Source organism: Pipra filicauda, unplaced genomic scaffold (assembly GCF_003945595.2).
Source record: "Pipra filicauda isolate LSUMZ 115617 unplaced genomic scaffold, ASM394559v2 scaffold43_size3849885_pilon, whole genome shotgun sequence".
NCBI lineage: Eukaryota > Metazoa > Chordata > Aves > Passeriformes > Pipridae > Pipra > Pipra filicauda.
Genome location: NW_024104576.1, coordinates 2,179,940 through 2,197,929, shown reverse-complemented (window position 1 = coordinate 2,197,929; position 17,990 = coordinate 2,179,940). Strand labels below are relative to the sequence as shown.

The 17,990-nt window shown below is 38.4% G+C and overlaps 1 protein-coding gene across 5 annotated transcripts in view; it reads left to right on the top strand.

Moving 5' to 3' along the window:
- The window catches only part of EVC2 (EvC ciliary complex subunit 2), a 71,308-nt gene extending 59,163 nt beyond the window's left edge, over window positions 1-12,145 (top strand). For all 5 annotated transcript variants that reach the window (XM_027736225.2, XM_027736227.2, XM_027736224.2 and 2 more), the window contains 5 exons: window positions 804-1,012; window positions 2,450-2,537; window positions 9,093-9,286; window positions 10,036-10,137; window positions 10,624-12,145. In XM_027736225.2, the coding sequence (XP_027592026.2) occupies window positions 804-1,012; window positions 2,450-2,537; window positions 9,093-9,286; window positions 10,036-10,137; window positions 10,624-10,897 (867 nt within the window). In that variant the 3' untranslated portion in view covers window positions 10,898-12,145. The remainder of the gene's footprint in view (window positions 1-803; window positions 1,013-2,449; window positions 2,538-9,092; window positions 9,287-10,035; window positions 10,138-10,623) is intronic.
- Window positions 12,146-17,990: the final 5,845 nt, after the last annotated feature.

The following is a 17,990-nucleotide window of genomic DNA, read 5'->3' as shown; positions in this document are numbered from 1 at the left end:
TGGGTTTAAGCACCAGTGTCAAATCCTGGGAGCAGACACTTAGAGTTGGGGTGCTCCAATGAATCTGTAGTGTGAATACAGCTGATGAGGCAGAGGAATAGATTCAGCAATTTTCTCCAAGGTACAGGTTAGGAAGTGGGGCACTGAGATAGTAAGTGACGTAAAGCTTGAGGTGAGACAACAGTGACATTGGAAAACAGGGATATGAATCCTTCCTTTGTATGTCTAGTTTGACTCTTTGACCAGAGAGAGATCCTTAGCAGGAGGGATCCAGTCCAGTCTATTTTAACCCTTTCATTTTCAGAACACTGTATTTTAATCCTCACCTTAGCACACTAAATGTGAATTACTGTCTTTTAACTTCAAATCTCTTTGATATTAGCTGTTAATTCGGTATAACTAAAACTAGTCAGTCTGAATTTTTCAAGCTGTTTCAGTGGTTTTGTGCAGTTTATAAATTCTAATGGTGCCATTCCCTAGTTTGGATCTCAGCCATGATGGTACTATACTTTCTAGATGTCCTCTACAGCAGAAGGTTTCAGAGAGCATTGGCTGTTAACACCATGAAAAATGAGTCGTATTTTTCATCATTGTTCTGATATTCATAATGTGCCAGTCATGTTTACTGAAGCTCTTCAGTGAATTGGAAAGTGTAATGACTGCAACTGGCTGGGTGGAATGAGAAATGAATAAAGTAATATCAGAAAGTCTGATACCATCATCTTTTTTTCTTCACTTCAAATGAAATTTGTTCTTTCAAGTTAAATTATAACTTTTTATCATCATGCCTTTTCAACCTCTAGGAGATTGAAGAACTCGACAGGAAGCTGGAGTATGAGATGTTACATAAGGACTCAGCACAACAGCATCTAATCAGTAGGCAGAGGTGGATTCTGGATGGTTTGGGACTTTCAAGTGAAGCTGTGGAAACAAATGCAGAAAGACACGTGACAGTTTTGCTAAGACAGGCCATGAATAAGTGTAGGCAATTTATAAATCTGTACCAGCAAAGGTAAGTTCTTTGGTCTCAGGTTTTACTGTGTTGCTGCAGTCCTTATAGACCATAAGATATTATAAAGAAACAGCAGGCTAAATGTTCTGCTATGCTGGGGAGAGCCTCTATATCTATGTTTGAACACTGCTGCCTTGTGCTGTGGCTCAGAGCATAACTGAGGAGTCTTGGGAATATTGAAATAACAAACATGAATTAATAATAACTTAGTAACATATAGATTGTGCTGTGTTGCATGGCAATCACCATTTTTTACAGGCATAGTGGAAAAATAATGATGCTCCTTAGCAGCAAGGAGGTAAAGAATTTTAATCCAGTTGCTTTGTCTCCCAAGGAGATAGATAGAGACTTCTGAGAAACCTGATCTGCTGGGGTCAGAGGGGGTAGCTGAGACAATTTAAATTGAATTTCCGTCTCCATTGTCACACTGTAGACTGAATTCCTTGTCACACAATTATTTTTGATGGGATATATAAACTCCTCTTCAGCAACATGCTCAATTTCACTTTTCCCTGACCAGTTTTTAAGTAAAGATATCCGTGACAAATAAAATGCTTCTTGGGAGATATATAGAAATATCTGTCTTGTCAGGAAGGTTGCCTAACAAGAATGGATGATAATGTGCAAAACTGCAGCCTATTGTATTACATTCATTAGGGTTACAGGAGGTAGAAATGACATTTCCATGTGTACTGTACAGTATTAAAAGCCTACCACGTTTCAAGCTTCACGTAAGATCCTCAAAGGACTCCTTACATTAGAAAAGAGTGTTTTCCATGAAACAATTGATATAGTAAAAATGGCTATGATAGCACTAAGTCTGTTTTAACTCTGAAAAGGCTGAAGCTCTGCTCAGTGTACATTAAGAACTTTCCTGTTGCAGAAGTAAAGAGTCACTAGAAGAGCAGATAGATCTCTGCAGTAGTACCCACAAACCAGTAACCTATCAGTGAAACCTTCAGAGAAACTGCAATTAGTTTTTACCTGAAAACTTACGGGAAGAAACAAGTTACTTTTGTACATGTACAGGATTGTGTATGGTGGCATCATGATTTGGTCTAGAAACAAAAAAATCAGTAGTGAGGAAGTTAACTGTTTAATATTATATTTCAGCAACAAAAAGTTCCACAACTTGCCATAAAGTATGGTGATGAAACTTAAAGAGGAGGATAGGGGCAGGTTGAATAACATCACTTTGGAGCAATTCCAGATTTGAATTGTGTGCCAGAGCATAGCTTTAGATTCTGCTCTGATGTTTGCTTGGTGGTTCAGGGAAGAAGAGGGTAGAAGTTGGCATATTTTATGAGTTATGCTGCTCACACAGCTTGGCTGACAGAGAGATACGCTTCCCGAATGGATGGCTTTCAGATATTGTTTCCTATAATACAGTCATTGCGCTTGGGAAGATTTCAATGTTAATTCTGTCTTTCACTTCAGCTTGAGAGATGAGCAATGGAATTGTGTGGTGCTTGAAAATCTCCTGGAAAATATAGAAATGGATGCATTTTTGGCAATTTATAGTCAGGTAAGCGTGAAATTGAACAAAGCTTCGAAGTTTAAATTACAGCTGTATCTGGAAATCAGCTTTTCTTCTTTGTTGGGAACTATTACAGGTGTATTTGGAGTTACTGTCTGCTAGTAGTTGTTGCCAGTTTGCAACCTGTATTGTCAGTCACTTCAGTTAATTCTGACCTACTTTCAACCTTTTGAATTTTACTGATTTATACTTCCATTTGTTCATTTAGAAATCCTTTCAGGGAGTTGTCCTGTTGCATTTCATTCTGCAGAGAACTGAAGTGCCTGATTTTCTGGTTGACAGACAGATTTACTGTCTGATTTTCATGTAATTATACCAGGGTTTTGTTTAGGCTTTAATGAGTGTTAGAAGTGATTTGCATTGATTATGTTTCAAAATTAAATGATAAAAGGACTGCTAGTTAAATTTTTTAGTATCATTACTTGTACTTGTTTTCAAAAAGAGCATCTCATCTCATCTTCAGGTAATTTACTGTCTATTGGCTGCTTGTCAGTCCTACAAAAGGCCTTAACAATGAATCACTTGATTGACCCCAATCAGGCCTTGGTTGAGATATGTTTTCATCAGAAAAGAGACTCAGTGGTACAGCTTTTTGTATCCAAGTATCTTGCCTCCCAGGGACGAATGTGGTCACAGTCCCCTGTATCAAAAATTGGGAACTTCAGAGAGCAGCATGTCAAGGAAGGACCACCTTACTCTGAGGATCTCTCAGCTTTTCCTGTATCTTTGTTTCTGCTCAGTTTTCTGAATTCTTTAATCTCTCTTGAGTTCAATGTCTATTTGAGGTCGGGTAGTCTCATGAAGAATTGGAATGAGACTACTGTGTATTATATCTGTGTTAGGAGATTTACCTGGAAGGTAGCACGTTTTCAGATCCTTACTCTGATTTGGGTAGAGAATTTGCATCAAGATGATCTAACACTCCCAGGAGCATGATAATAATTTCACTCTCTACCTCTCGTGGGGACTCTTGGACTCCACTCAGAGCAGAGTCCTTCTGTGAGCCTTGCTGGAAGAGGCTTAACTCTGCATACCTGTCACTCTGATGGCTAAGGTGCTGTGCTGGAAAGGAAGATCTTACTTTCTGCTAATTAATTAAATCAGGCAGAGTGGAAATTCATACCTCATCTTAACACTTTTCCATCCAAAACCTCTTTTAGTGGATCTAGTAGAGTGTAACATTTAAAGGTGTTTGCTGAGGAGGTCATGACCAGTATTACCCCCCTCCCAGTTTTAAATCCAAGCCATGTGTACCCTAAGAGTGTATTGGTGGTTTTTTACTATTATTTTCCTCTTTGATTTCCTGCTGAGCCTTCTGTTGCAACTGTTTTTTTCAAATCAGTTTGCTACCCTGTTGGCCTTGACACTTGGTATATTGTAAGCAGATGTGGCTGTCCGGAGCTGCTGAATTCTGTCCCAGCCTTCAGTTCCTTCTCACTGTTTTCTGCCATGGCCTGCTGCACATAGAGATGTTTTATTGGGACTTCACAGAAATAGCATCCTGCTGACACTGCTAAAAATTTCTGCTGCAGGCTTTTGTGGGGTTCTTATGATGTAAATATTCACATTATGGTGAGTTTTAATCTGATTATTTCATTATAAGATTTAACTTTGTATGTATTCATTCAGTTGTGGAATCATGGTGTGGGCAGTGACAGTTTTTCAGAGATGGTATTAAATGAGGCTTTATTTGCCCATTTGTACTTGCTCAAGATTTCAGGTTTTGTTCTTTGGTTGGTTGGTTTTGGTTGGTTGGTTTTGTTTTTGGGTTTTTTTTTAATAAAACAGGTAAGGAGTTAACAGGTTTTGAAAGGTCATTTGGACTTCGCTGATTTTTCACTGCACTACTATGATTTAAGTTGTCAGTCTTGGTGGGCCAAGTCTTGTATATTCTTTTTATACTCATGGAGGCTTTCAGGTTTCCTTTCAGGTAGTTGTAGAGAACAATAAGGTCCCCCCAGAGCCTTCTTTTATTCCATCTAAACAACCCCAGCTCCCTCAACTGCTCCTCGTAAGGCTTGTGTTCCATTCCCTTCACCAGCTCCATTGACCTTCTTTGGACTCTCTCCAGCACTTCAGTGTCTTTCTTCTCATGAGGGGGACAAAAAACATTCAAGGTCCTTTTCTGCTGGGCATCTTTCCAGACCCTTCCTCCAGCCTGGAGCACTGCCTGGGGTTGTTGTCACCCAAGGGCAGGACATGGCTCTTGGCCTTGTTGAACCTCATATAATTGGCCTTGGCCCATTGATCAAGCCTGTCCAGATCCCTCTGCAGAGCCTTCCTGCCCTCCAGCAGATCGACACTCCCACCCAGCTTGGTGTCATCTGCAAACTGACAGAGGGTGCACTCAGTCCCCTTGTTCACATCATTGATAAAGACATTAAACAGGACTGGCCCCAGTACTGAGCCCTGGGGGACACCACTGGTGACCGGCCACCAGCTGGATTTCACTCCATTCACCGCCACTCTCTGGGCCTGGACATCTGACCGTTTTTACCCAGTGAAGAATCCACCTGTCCAAGCCATGAGCAGCCAGTTTCTCCAGGAGAATGCTGTGGGAAGTGGTGTCAAAGGCTTTAGTAAGGTCCAGGTAGACACATCCACAGCCTTTCCCTCATCCACTAAGTGGGTCCCCTGGTCATAGAAGGAGATCAAGTTGGTCAAGCAGGATCCACCTTTCATGAATCCATATTGGCTGGGCCTGATCCCCTGGTTGTCCTGCAAGTGCTGTGTGATGTCACGCAAGATGATCTTTTCCATGACCTTCCCCAGCACTGAGGTCAGGCTGACAGGGCTGTAGTTCTCCAGATCCTCCCTCCAGCCCTTCTGGGCTGATGGGTGTCACGTTTGGTGACCTCCAGTCAACTGGGACCCCTCCAGTTATCCAGGACTGCTGGTAGATGATGGAATATGCCTCAGTGAGCACTTGCATCAGTTTGCTCGGTCCCCTTGGGTGGATCTCATCTGGCCCCATAGGTTTTGGGGGTGTCTTAAGTGGCACAGCGCATCATTGACCATTTCCCCTTGGATTATAATTTGTCTTCCCATCATGCTTGTTAAGTTTCTTTGATGCAGGTATATTGTGAAAGAACTTCTCGACAACGTGGCATGTATTCTGCAAATTGAGAGTTTAAAATCATTGTTTTGCAGATTACATATGCATGCAAACAGAATATGTCAGAATTTTCACAGTACCCAGTCATCTTCACACGTAGCAGGTGAACAATGACCCTTAATAATTATAGATCTTGACAGGTTGAAGACAGAGATTTAAAAGCATTGCTGTCACCTCACTGCACTTGAAAAACTGGATACGCTGCTCAGTGTATGCTTGGGGTACTGTGCTTTATGTTTTGTTCATAAGATGCCCTGAAGAAATAATTTATTTGTGAAAATATGCATTAAATATACCATTGGGGGGTTGTATTTATATTTATTAACATTAAGTGTAGCCCAGAGATATCCTGTGTCATACTTTATTGAAATTCCATAAAACCTATACATGTTTATTCTGCAGATATATAAAACAAAATTTCTGTTCTCAGCAAGTATAATAGTATAATAACTCCAACTGTAATTCCAAACCTGACTACTCTTAATTCAACTGTAAAAAAATACATCTTTAGTAGAATATTAATTTATTAATGCTCACGGTGTAACACATTCCTACTTTTGGATGTGCTTATCCTGTGAGCTGATATTGGAAATTGATTTTTAAATCTTTTTTCCCCCTGTTTTCTTGCAATTTAAAGAACACATTACATTGGCAATTATTAGGAAACTATCTTTCTTTAAAGAGGATTTTCTACTTTAGGCTACTGCAAAAGAGAAAGAGCTGTGTACAGAGCCCTCTCTGAAAAAAACAGGGAAGTTTTACTTTCGTACACTTCATGTTTCAGCTTACATCCATATCAAGGCAGATCTAGGTCAATAATGTATTTGCTTGAATGCAAGTGAGTTCAGGATCATAAGCCTCTGGCTGAGATGTTACTTTTGAATAAACTCGTAGCTATAGCCCCAGGTACACTGGTTGCATTTTAGATACAACAGATGATGCAGGCAGACTGTCATGTGGAGACAGCACAGGAAGCTTGAAACACAGCATGGTTCAAGTTCATTGATTCTTGCATTAGTTGTTTAATTACACATTGCTCAATCCAAATACTTAAAAGCAATTCTGCTGTTTGTAAACTACAATTCATTCCTGGGTTTATTTTGTCTGAATTCAGAGAATACAGATGAGTCTGTTGGTGGCACAAGTAGCACTTGAATCCATTTGATATTACAAAAAAGTGAGTTCCTGGTCTGTGGTATTTTACGTGAAGAACCAAACTCATCCCATGCTGGAGGGCTTTTGGTCTGACTAGTGTGACCATTCCTGTGTTTGGATGCACATTCACTTCTTGCCATTTCTGCAAGCTGGTCTGGGTCACTGTGAGCATCTGAAAGTGCTGCTCAGTGCTGGTGCACGTTCAGACACCAGCTCTCCCTTTGCTGTATGGTGGACACGTGTGCCACTTTTGGGATTGTTGACAGCATTGTGGCACCTTGCAGAATTGCTTAATTTTTAATTCTGCTGTGTTAGAAAAGTATTAAGGGTTGCTCATCAGTCCAAATCATACTTGGTGCAGAAAGGTAAGGGTCAGAGAAAAGAGGAAACTGGTAAGAGGAAAGCAGTATTAAAGTCATGATGTTTCGATCATCCATGTATAAATTACTGAGTTAAAGATCCTGAGACCATTTAGCCAAAAAGGGCAGAATAGGTCACAGAGGTCTGTCATGTTTATTTGCACTTAATGTTGTTTTTTTGTAAGTTTCTAGAAGAACAGTTTTTAAAGACCAAAAGTACAGCACACTCTGTATACAACTACAGAAATTAGGTGTCAGTAGGTGATCTTATTTACATTCCTCTCCAGAGAAGAATTAAATAATTTCTTTCCCTGATTAGCCTGAGCAGACGTCTTCAGTGTCCAACTTTGGTTCATGTTTAGGCTGAAAATACTGGACGTTTTAACAACTGCACCAATTTACTTATCTCTCATCAGTCTTAGGATTTTGTCTTGTTAATTCTGTGTGATCTCATTGGTTTCCATGGAAAACCTGTAACAGCCCTGAAGAGCCCAAGAAATTTTGCGAAGTGGCTAGTTTTCCTACCTTTTGGAGAGGAGTTCTCTGCTTGGAGAATGATTATGGGCAAAGGAAGTTTATTGATTTCTTTATTTTGTGTGACCATCTAAATGTTGGTTAAGACTGCCTAGCTGGTGATGCTTTATTCCTTTCAAAGAATAAGATTCACTTAATATAGGGATCTCCTAGGTACATTCACTCCTCTGAAAACTTGTCATGCAAAAAAGATGCAGGGTTTAAACATTTGCTGTGACATTTTGAATCCACTGTGGACAAAGAAACGGGCTGTCTTCCTGTATGTGGGACCTTGTGGGTTTTCTGTGTGACATTTGTAGTCATCTCCTCCATCAATGCTTATAGGAGGGTCTGCAGAGCGGTGATGACTCGGCTGTTGTGACTCATCTTGAGTGTTTGGCACGTCTTACCCAACTTCAGCTACCTGAGATATGTATATGGTTTGAATAGACCACAGCAGCTTTTTTTTTTTCTGTCATTCTTTGAGACATTTAACTTGCTTTAATTTGCTCTACTCTTTTCTTTCCATGTAGTTCTCAATATATTGTAGACTTTTCATGTTTGATACACTTGAGAGATCTGCAGAAACAGCCCGGGGGACACATTATTTTTGACAACAAAGCGGAAAATAGCAATGGGATTTTGGTGTTTGGAGAGGGGCAGGAAATGGGGCTGGCTGAGCGTCTAGGGAACAACTAAATTTGAACTCGGTCTATTTGAACATTATATGAATGAATATGCATTACTACTGACCTTTGGGCCAAAAAAGAGAGGACATTTGGAAATAAAAAAACACCACCAAAACAAAAACAGATATTTCCTTTACCTCTTAACAAATGTTACAAACTGTTCTCTGAGCTTATCACAGAATCTGGTGTTGAGAGAAGCTGAACAATGAAGTGATCAACCATGTAAATGTTATCATTAGGTTTTATAGACTATTTTTCCCCTCTTAATTTTACAGACCAAGGAATGCCATATTGCTTCCTCGCTATCTTGAAAGGATTTCTTTATGACAGTAGAATCCATAAATTAACTAAGCCTTAGATGTTAAAATATGGTTGCATTGTGACTTTTCAGACTGAAGAGCATTGAGTACATGCCCTAAGCAGATATGGCAAAATCAACTGGTTATTTAATATTTACATTGCCTATATCCCAAATGAAATGGAAAACTATGATATACATGGATCAGATACATGTGGGTAGAAACAGTGAACATGGCACTGTGATCAGTTAACACCAAAACTGTCACTACTAAAATGATTTTCAATGATATTTTTTGTTTCTATAATCAATTTATTCATTATTATAATCAATAGTTATTTAATGATAGTAGTTAAAATTGGATAACATTTATTTTCAATGCTAAATTTATCTGTCTTCTTATTAATCCTCCAGGAGCTCCGTCTGGCAGGTTATTTAGCTAAAGTGACGAGGGTGCCAATGGGGATGTTGCACAGGGTCCTGAATTGGTTGCTGCCCTCCAGCTCACAAAGTGAGGTTCTTTCTGTCCTCGATTCCATCAATAAATATTCAGATGGTGTTGTTGATAGTGACAGTAATGCAGATGAATCTGGCAGCTGTAAGAAAAGGTAAGTGTGATGCTTTCTGGTAGACTATTGCAAGACAAAATTACTGCTTTACATGTACTTGTATTTGCTGGACGAGGAGATTGACAGCAACAGAGAAAATCACAGGTGCCTAAGTTTCCTTTTGAAGTATTTTGTGGGGTAAAAGTACTTTGAAACTACTACCTTATTTTGTGTAATATTTTAACTATAAGAAATTGATTGATTGATAAAAAGTTAATAAATTTTACAAGTTCATTAATTAAACAGTTTTAGATAGATTTATAGATCTTGTTCTGATAATTTTCTTTCTGTTGACTGAATTGGAGTTTGTTAAAATATTTTCCACCTCCTTTTTGTATTTGTAATATTCATAGCACACCAATTTTTATGTGTTTGTAGCTCCTAAAGATATAAAGGAGGTCCTGCTTTCTAGCAGTGGAAGTTTCAACCTTGTGGATGCCTGTCCCTTTGTAGTTCATTCCTGAAGTCCCAAGTGGTCACTTTTCTCCCTTTACTCAGAGAGACTGAGTCCTCTAGTTGGCAGATGTGGGTTGTCAAGGAGCAGATAAGGGTCCTTGGAACAATGCCCTGAGGTGTGATCTTAGCTGATTTAAATGATGTGTCAGGGCAGCAAAAATACTTAAGCGCTCTTACTGGCTGTATCTGTGGTATTACTGTCATGGGTTTGGAAGCTGAAGTCAGAAAGGGGAGAAAAATGTGTATATTTTGGGATTTGCTGCTGGGAATTTTTTTCTTTCCTTCTGCTTCAGGAAGAACCAAGAGTTGTGGCAAGCACGAGAGAAAAAAGTAAGGCAAGATCTGATAAACAGAAGTTTAGAAAAGATCCCTTCTCTAAAAAACAGGAAAGACAGGTAAGGAGAAAACTGGAAGAAACATATATGGGCTTTTTGGTTTACAGTTTATTTAATTTCCAAAAATTCTTCTTACAACTATTAGAAATCAGAAAGTGAGTTCATAAATATGCATTTTCTAACACTGTTCTGCTGGTTGGTGCTTGTGTTTCCTACAACATGTTTACACATAATATGCAAGTGTAGTAAATACCTCAAAAGATTTTTCTGTACATATCCACAAAATTCTCACATTTTTCGTATACACTTCTCATCTTCCCTATGTTTATTTATTATTAGGTTAGCTTTCCTTTTGCAATTTTTTATCTCATAAAATGATATGTAAATTACTGGGGATTGGAATGAAAATTACAATTCTTTGTGTTGAAATATGATTTTCTTTAGCTTCCAGAGTCACCACTTCTATGTTAGGATATGATATGGGCATTTATGCTTTTTTTTGTCCCAGTTCTCATTTTTCAATTCAATTTTCTTTCATTAATGTAGCTGGATAAAGAAGAAGCAATGTGGTCTCTTGGAAAAAGCAGCATTCATTCATCTTGGATGTTCACCTACACATCCTCCTATGGAACAGTCTGATCCACCTGTTTCTGTGAACACTGCAACTAATGAAGCCATCGAGTTGTTAGATACAGGGGAGAAGATATTTTTGTTCCGTGAGCCAAGTGATCCAATACTTGCTTTGCATAATTCTCCAAGGAAAAAGAAAAAGAACTTTCTTAATTCTAAAAAGGCTGCTCGTGCAAACATGGACTTATGAGGGCAACTTTCATTTTGAGTATCAATTAGGAAAGAGGCAGTTATTTAAAATTCAGTAAAATAATGAGAAAGAATGAAGTGTGTGGTTCAAATAATGTGTTGTTTTAATCTGATTGGTCTGGCATTGGAAATAGCTGTAATTTTAGAGTGGCACAGTTAGTGATGTGCATTGTGCATTTTTTAATTCTTGTCAGCATTTGATGCACTAGATGAAATATGGGTGTTTTATGAGGCACATTCTGGCAGGCAGGACTCAGTGATCCTTCAGTACATTTTGGTCATTTTTGCACTGATTTTACTGTAGCTATATTTTCATAATTTATATAGAAATGTTATTTATTATATAACAGGTACTGATTTACTATTCTTGTATTTATATACTTTTGTAATGAGCTGCAGTGTAGCAGATGACATGAACAGATTAAGTGGATGAACTACAAGGCCTCTGTTCTCTGATTTTATGTTATTCTAGCTAATTTGCTGTTTAATATTGTGTTCTTAATAGGCTTTGAATGTTACTTTTGCAGTCTCTGTTCTACAGTGATAGCTCGTAGTCCAGATTTTCAGCATTTACTTATGTACTTAGCCTTATATCCTGGAGTAACTTCAGCTTTTCACTGTTGTTTCTAAACTTAACTTCAGTTGAACTGTGAATGTGGCTACAGCTCAAAACTGTGTTAAAAATTTACAGCCTGTTGCAGTCTTTTTCTTGGTGCACCAGTATCACCACATTTCCTTAGCAGAAAAGGGGAAAATGTAAATGGGCAGGTAGTGTCTTCAAAAGTTTTTATGATTGCAATGCTGCCAATTGTCACAATTTGGGTGGGTATTTTTGAAGTTCTTATTCCTGAATTTCCCTAAATTGATGAGAATATCTTTTTATATTTCAAAAAGAGTTAATTTTTAAACCTTTCTGGTTGAATGAAAGAAACCTGTAAGTATAAACCCTAAAAAGAAGAACAGGAAAATGCTAATTAAAAGAACCACATATATTTGTTGATATTTCATGATATTCAAGCTTGTTTTGATTTTTTTTAAAACTGTATTTGAGTGCTATTCTCTGAGGGTACCATGATCATATATTCTATAATTTTTCATATACAGATCTTCTGTGTCTTTGTATTAATAGGATACCATGTCATTTTAAAAATTAAGATGTTATAAAGTTTGTGTGTCTGCAGTTGACATCTATTCCAAGTGGAATAAACCAGTTTTTTCCCCCACTTCTGTGTCAAGTTTAAGTATTCATCCCACAGTAAATAACAATTAGTGTTTCCTATCAGTATTAGCATTAGAAAATGAATGCAGTAATTAAACTGATAATTCTAATTATTTTTTAAATGCATTCTTCAGTTTTTCCCTAGAAGTCTTTGCTGTCACAGAAGGATGAGTCTGTCAAGGTTGTGGGATTTCAGTTGCTGTGTTTTAATGTGTCCAGTATATCATCCCCAAGGCATGGATAGGTAAAGAGTAGGGTCTGTACTGCCTTGGAGGCAGATCAGAGCTGTATAGGAGGAGCCTCAGGTGTTTCAGAAAGAGGTTTGGTCCTATGCAAGAAAAGAACATTAGGATAACCTGGGCTGTGCTCATGGCTGCAAGGAGCACTTGAAAGCTTAAGTATCTTCTCTTGAATGTGAGTCTCTTCCAAGAGTTCTTTGCAAGCCCAAACTCTACAGTGTTATAATATAAAAGGGAAATGACAGTACTCGTCACAGATGAGACATTGTGGCCAATAGCTTTAATCAGTTACAATAACACAATGCAACATCTGAATATTGATTGCAGTATCAATTTATTATCCTTAATGTATAATCTGTATGTGTAATGCTAGAAAGCTGATTTGTAACTCTCTCACACCTCATCACAAATTTGAAGCAGCTCAGTGATTGTAACTGTTGTAGCAGGCAGTCATGCCGTGCTATGAGTCACTTTGATATCGTGCAGTACATATTCAAAGAAATGTCCAGCTGTTGACATCTCTTGTGCCTTGTGAAAGAAGTACTAGCTAGGAAATAACCACTTCAGTGAATAGTTTACTTAGTTCAGCTTTAAGTTATTGAGAGGCATAGGAGGGCCAGCTGTTTTGTGTGCAGTTTTTTTGTGTGTGCCATAGGTAGTAGCATCCTTACTTCACAGTTGAAGTCTTCCAAGGAATATGTGTGCTGGAAAAGCCATTCAAATTAAGCCCATTTGGCTTCACTGTCATCAATAAGTAACGAAAGGCCAGATTCTTCAGAATTTGAAACATTATCCACATGGTCCAAGTCATTCTTCGTTCTCACTGAATTAACATAAGAAAGGGAGACTTTATAGTCTCACTGAACTTCCTATTTTAAACAGATATAGCTAAATTGAAAGAAATATCTGGTAAGGGGGCTAGTATCATGCTTATTGCATTTCAAGGAAATGCATCACTTGTTTAGCAACACTTCCTGTTGGTTTCTACCTGGCTAGATGATGCATTTGACTGAAGTTTAAAGTACTAGAAGTGAAGAACTCTCAAATAATTGTGTTCCCCTGGAAGTTCATTGCTCCTCCTTGTCCCTGGCAATTGACGATATACTCCCATCTCCACTGCACTGTTGTGTCCCCTCAACCTGAAGCCATTGGCCGAGGAACCAAACCATGCAAAGAGCAAGCAAAAATAACTGTCTTTGGGCAATGATGCTTTAATCCACACAGTAATAACTGACTTACTGGCTATAGTGTATTTTATTGAAGCAATTATTCTCCACGCTGGACTAATAAACTGTAGCTTTGTGTTATCATTGTTTCAACGTGCGATTTAATAATGTTAGCCTACAGCCTGTACCCACTGGACAGCACATCCCTTGTGCCCAGGGTTTAGGATTTTCAGGAGGCTTAGTTGTGCACAAGCTCCTTGGCATTATTATTAACCCACCTTTCTGCCCATGGTGAGATCCCTCGTGAAGGACCACGCAGTGCTTGTCAAAGTAGGGGTGTGCATTTGTAGGGGGCAAAATGCTAGTGCCATATAAAGACTCAGACACTTATTTTAAGATACTTTGGTCCTTTTAAGATTAAATGGGAATTTAATGGAATGTTTAAAACTGTCAAGGTCCCTGGTGCCCAGAGATTAAAACAGAGTCAGTATCCATATGCATCTGGACTTCTGCAACTGTGTGCAGTGGGGTAAGAAATTATTCACCAGATTTTCTGCGGTGTCATATTATGATCCTGTTGTTCATGTTGTGTGCTGTAGTTTCCTCATGAATGCATTCACTGAAGTCTAATTAATTTGAGTAATGAAGTTCTTTGCTACATTCCTTAATAGAGGTTGAAACAAAAATCAGTGTCATAGATAATATCATGAAGCCTGCATGGTTCCTTTTAGAAAGAATAAGATTTTAAAAGACATTTTATTCTCCTTGCTGTATTTCAGGCTTGGGATATCAAAAATACAGATACTGGATTAGCATGCAAGACATGTTCCTCATTCTGTCAAGCTTTTATTTAAAAGATTTCATTTTAAAGTTTTGGAGGCTTTTTTAATAAAAAAGGTCCCATGTGGTGAAAAACATCTTGGAGAAGATGTACACAGAACATTGTTCTTCTGTGATTGAGCTGGAAGGGCTTCTATGAAGTGAGTTGAGATTTCCTACCCTAAGTTTATGTTTCATTTCTCTGACCTCAGTATTATTATTAATTTGTTATAAAGTAGAATATACATGCTAAGCCTAATGAAGAATAATTAATACCAAGAGTGAATGACTTGATGTTCTGGTACAGACTAGTAATAGTGTGTCAAAGTCAGTCTATTGTAAACAGAAGTGAAAATACATATATGGACCTGGCAGTCTACTACAGAAAAACATAAAGATGGAAGTAAAAGAGTTGACACTTTTTTGGAATTAATTGTTATGTTTAATAGGTAATTTTTATCTTCACTGATTGCTATAATTGTTTTGGGTTTAGATTAATTTTTAAAGTGACAATATCTCTTTAATAAGGTTAATTCTGCAAAATGCTTGTCTGCCTGATTTGAACTTAGGGAACTCATACTGCTTTCTTTCATTATCTTATATTTACCCAGCTGTTATTTTAACACCTTCATTTCTTATGGGGAATGTTAAGTTTCTATGGTGTAACCTTTGTACAACCCAGTGCCAATAATTGCACTGCTTTTTGTCAACAGCTCTGGCTTCCCAAGAGATTGACAGTGGGATTTTCAAAGCACCAAGTGCCAAGTCTGCTCACTCAGTGGACTTGTTGGCCCCGTTCCCTCTCTGCCAACATGTTTCACTGCTGCGCTGATGTACCTGGTGCAGCCATAGGTGTATCAGCATATAAAGCTTATTTTCCATACTGAATTATAAAAGCTATATTGTCACAGGCTGTTCAGAGCTGTGTGAGAGTTAATATGAACACTGGTACCAGCTGAGCAGTATTGTGCAAGTGAGGAATATTATCCTCCTGTCTGAGTGCTACAAAGAGGAACCAGCCTTTTCCACCTTCTGTTTCTCCACTCTAGTTCTCTCCCGCAAAATGGCAGGCAAAGGCCGACAGCTCAGGGCTTCAGTGCTGTCTTTCCACTTTTTTCCTTGTTAGTCACAGGGAGCAAGGCAGGGAAAGTCAGACTCCACACTTGTGAAAGAGCGTGCTCACCATTTGCCTTTCTGTTGCAGACAAGCTGTGATAGAAATTTAATTTTAGTCTCTTTAATATATTTAATGAAAACTGGTAATGCCCACTTCTGTATTTGAGCAGTCTGTGCTTGTTGGTATATAAAGACACTCGTTATTTTTCCCACCTCAGCTGTGTCAAGAAGCTTGAGTCACATTGACTGAAAGCAATTTATTCTCTCCAAGATTCAGAGATTCCTCTGGAAAGCAGGAGACAGACATTTGGTTATATATGGAGGGAAGTAAATTATAATTTGAAAAAGTCAACTTCTTTGGAGCATCTTCTTCAACTGTGCCAGAGAAGCTACCTCAGAAAACAGGCTGTGTATTTTCAACCACTTTTGTTCAAAAGAAGATCTCTGAATAAGAAAATAAATTAAAACCTATAAGTGGCAGGTATCATTCCAAACCAAAATAGCACTCAGAATCTGAGGGCAGAAATTGGTAAATTTGAGCATTGGTGTTAGAATTTAGTCCTTGATATCGTGTAGTTGAGAATGACATCTGTTTGCAATATGTGGATGGTTTCATAGTTATTCAACTGAGCAAAAATATCCCTTTGCAGTGTTTCAGAAGGAGTAAAATGTTACTTTCAGGAGTATGAATTGAAAGACCATTATGAAATATATTGAGTGGATAGATGTGCAATGTCTGTATTAATTGGGATAAATGTATAATTGTTTGTCATATTTTTCCAGTATATTTTTGTTCTACTTTTGGCTTGACCATCACTAGTAATTAAATCTGATCATGTCTGCCAACAGATTTTTATTCATTTGCTGTTGATTGCTGGTAATTCATCACTCTAAAATTACCATCTTAGTCCTTGCTTTGTCCTATCCTAAACCTCCCTTTCTTCCACGAGAATTAATGGGTTAGAGATTGTGATGTTCCCTGACTGGTTCAAACCCTGCACACAACTTTCAAGAAAATATGTAGCATGCCAAACAAACCAGGATTACTAGAGAATTTATCAGTATAACTTATGTGGCTTTATAAAGAGAGGCAAGCCTTCAAACAAGTCCTAGAATAATGCAACTCTTTCTTTTCATAGGAGAGAAGAGGAAAAGCCACATCTCACAAATTCAATTGATATAAATGTTTGATTCAGAATTCTGTTTAGTAACTTTTTACCTTATTTATATATAAGAAGCCAGCATGCTCTTACCATGATTGTCTTTTTGAAAGGATATAGTACTTTTTGTAGAACATGTTCTTGGTTGCATAGATACTGGAACAAATGAAGTCCTGGATTCCATGGAGGACCAGCTCAGAGCTGAAACTGTGGGGTTCTCCTAGTGTGAGGAGAATGGCTCTGTGCAGTACCTACAGGACACAACAGCGAAGGCTGTAGTGTCCTAGAAACTCTGTGTTCCCAGTTGAAGAAGATAATCTTGGGGGGGGGGAGGGAAGTTACTTTTTTATTTTTAATGATGTCTTTTAGATATATTAAATATATAAATACAGGCTTACTTTTCAATCTCATTCTAACTTCTGAACACAGTCTCGGTTACATCAGTGCTAAGAAGCTGCTTATAACCTTGGGTCTTTATCTTCAGTGCCTGCAAACCCAAACAGTCATTCTGGATCCATTGAGGACATGAATTGTCTGATACAACACCCTCAGGAAGAACCTGGGATGAATTGATTCCCTGCAGGTCAGCTCCTACCATACCCTCCAGAGTCTCTGCCTTGCTGAGAGCCAAAAACCTAAAGAAAACTCTAGGCTTTTTTTGTCAGCTCCTTTCAGCCAGGTTTAGTTTTCTGTCATGAGTGAGTTAAACCCAGAATCCCAGTGGTGGATGAGTGAAGATCTGGGAACTGAGGCCCCAGTGCACTTTATTTCACTTGTGAATAGAACAGCAAGTGAAAAATCATACTAGCAGTGGAATAAGGCAGTTCACAGTCAGCTGTTGAATATGCAACATGCTCCTTCATGGGGATTGACTCCTGAATAGCACTACAGTGGGTGGGGGAAAGGGGATTTGTGATCCGTCTCCTCCAAAGCAGGCACAGAAAAGCTGCAGGGTCAGCAGATTTCCTGTGGGCTTTTGATGCAAAGTAGGAAGCTGTAACACTAATGGTGCATGTGCTGAAAAAGATCTTTAAATGCATTTTGTATGTTGCTGTCAAGAGTGAAGTTAATTTCTTATACCAAGCCCAGACTGTGAAAGGAATACAATGGGGTTATGAAAATACTTCATTCTGAGTGTAGCTGCATTGCTGCCTTTGTGTCTATGTTTGAGAGGTTTTCTTCCTAATTGCAGTGTATGAAGAGAGCACTTCTAGTGGCATTTTGAAATAATATTTGCCAAGGACATGTGATAAGAAAGTTATGATATGAAAAACTCTATAAACTTTGGGGAGAAAAAAAGCCCTGCAGAAGTGACTGGGCATCTTCCTGGCTCCTCCAATTTTCATGCATATGAATAGTTCCTTAAATGCAATGAT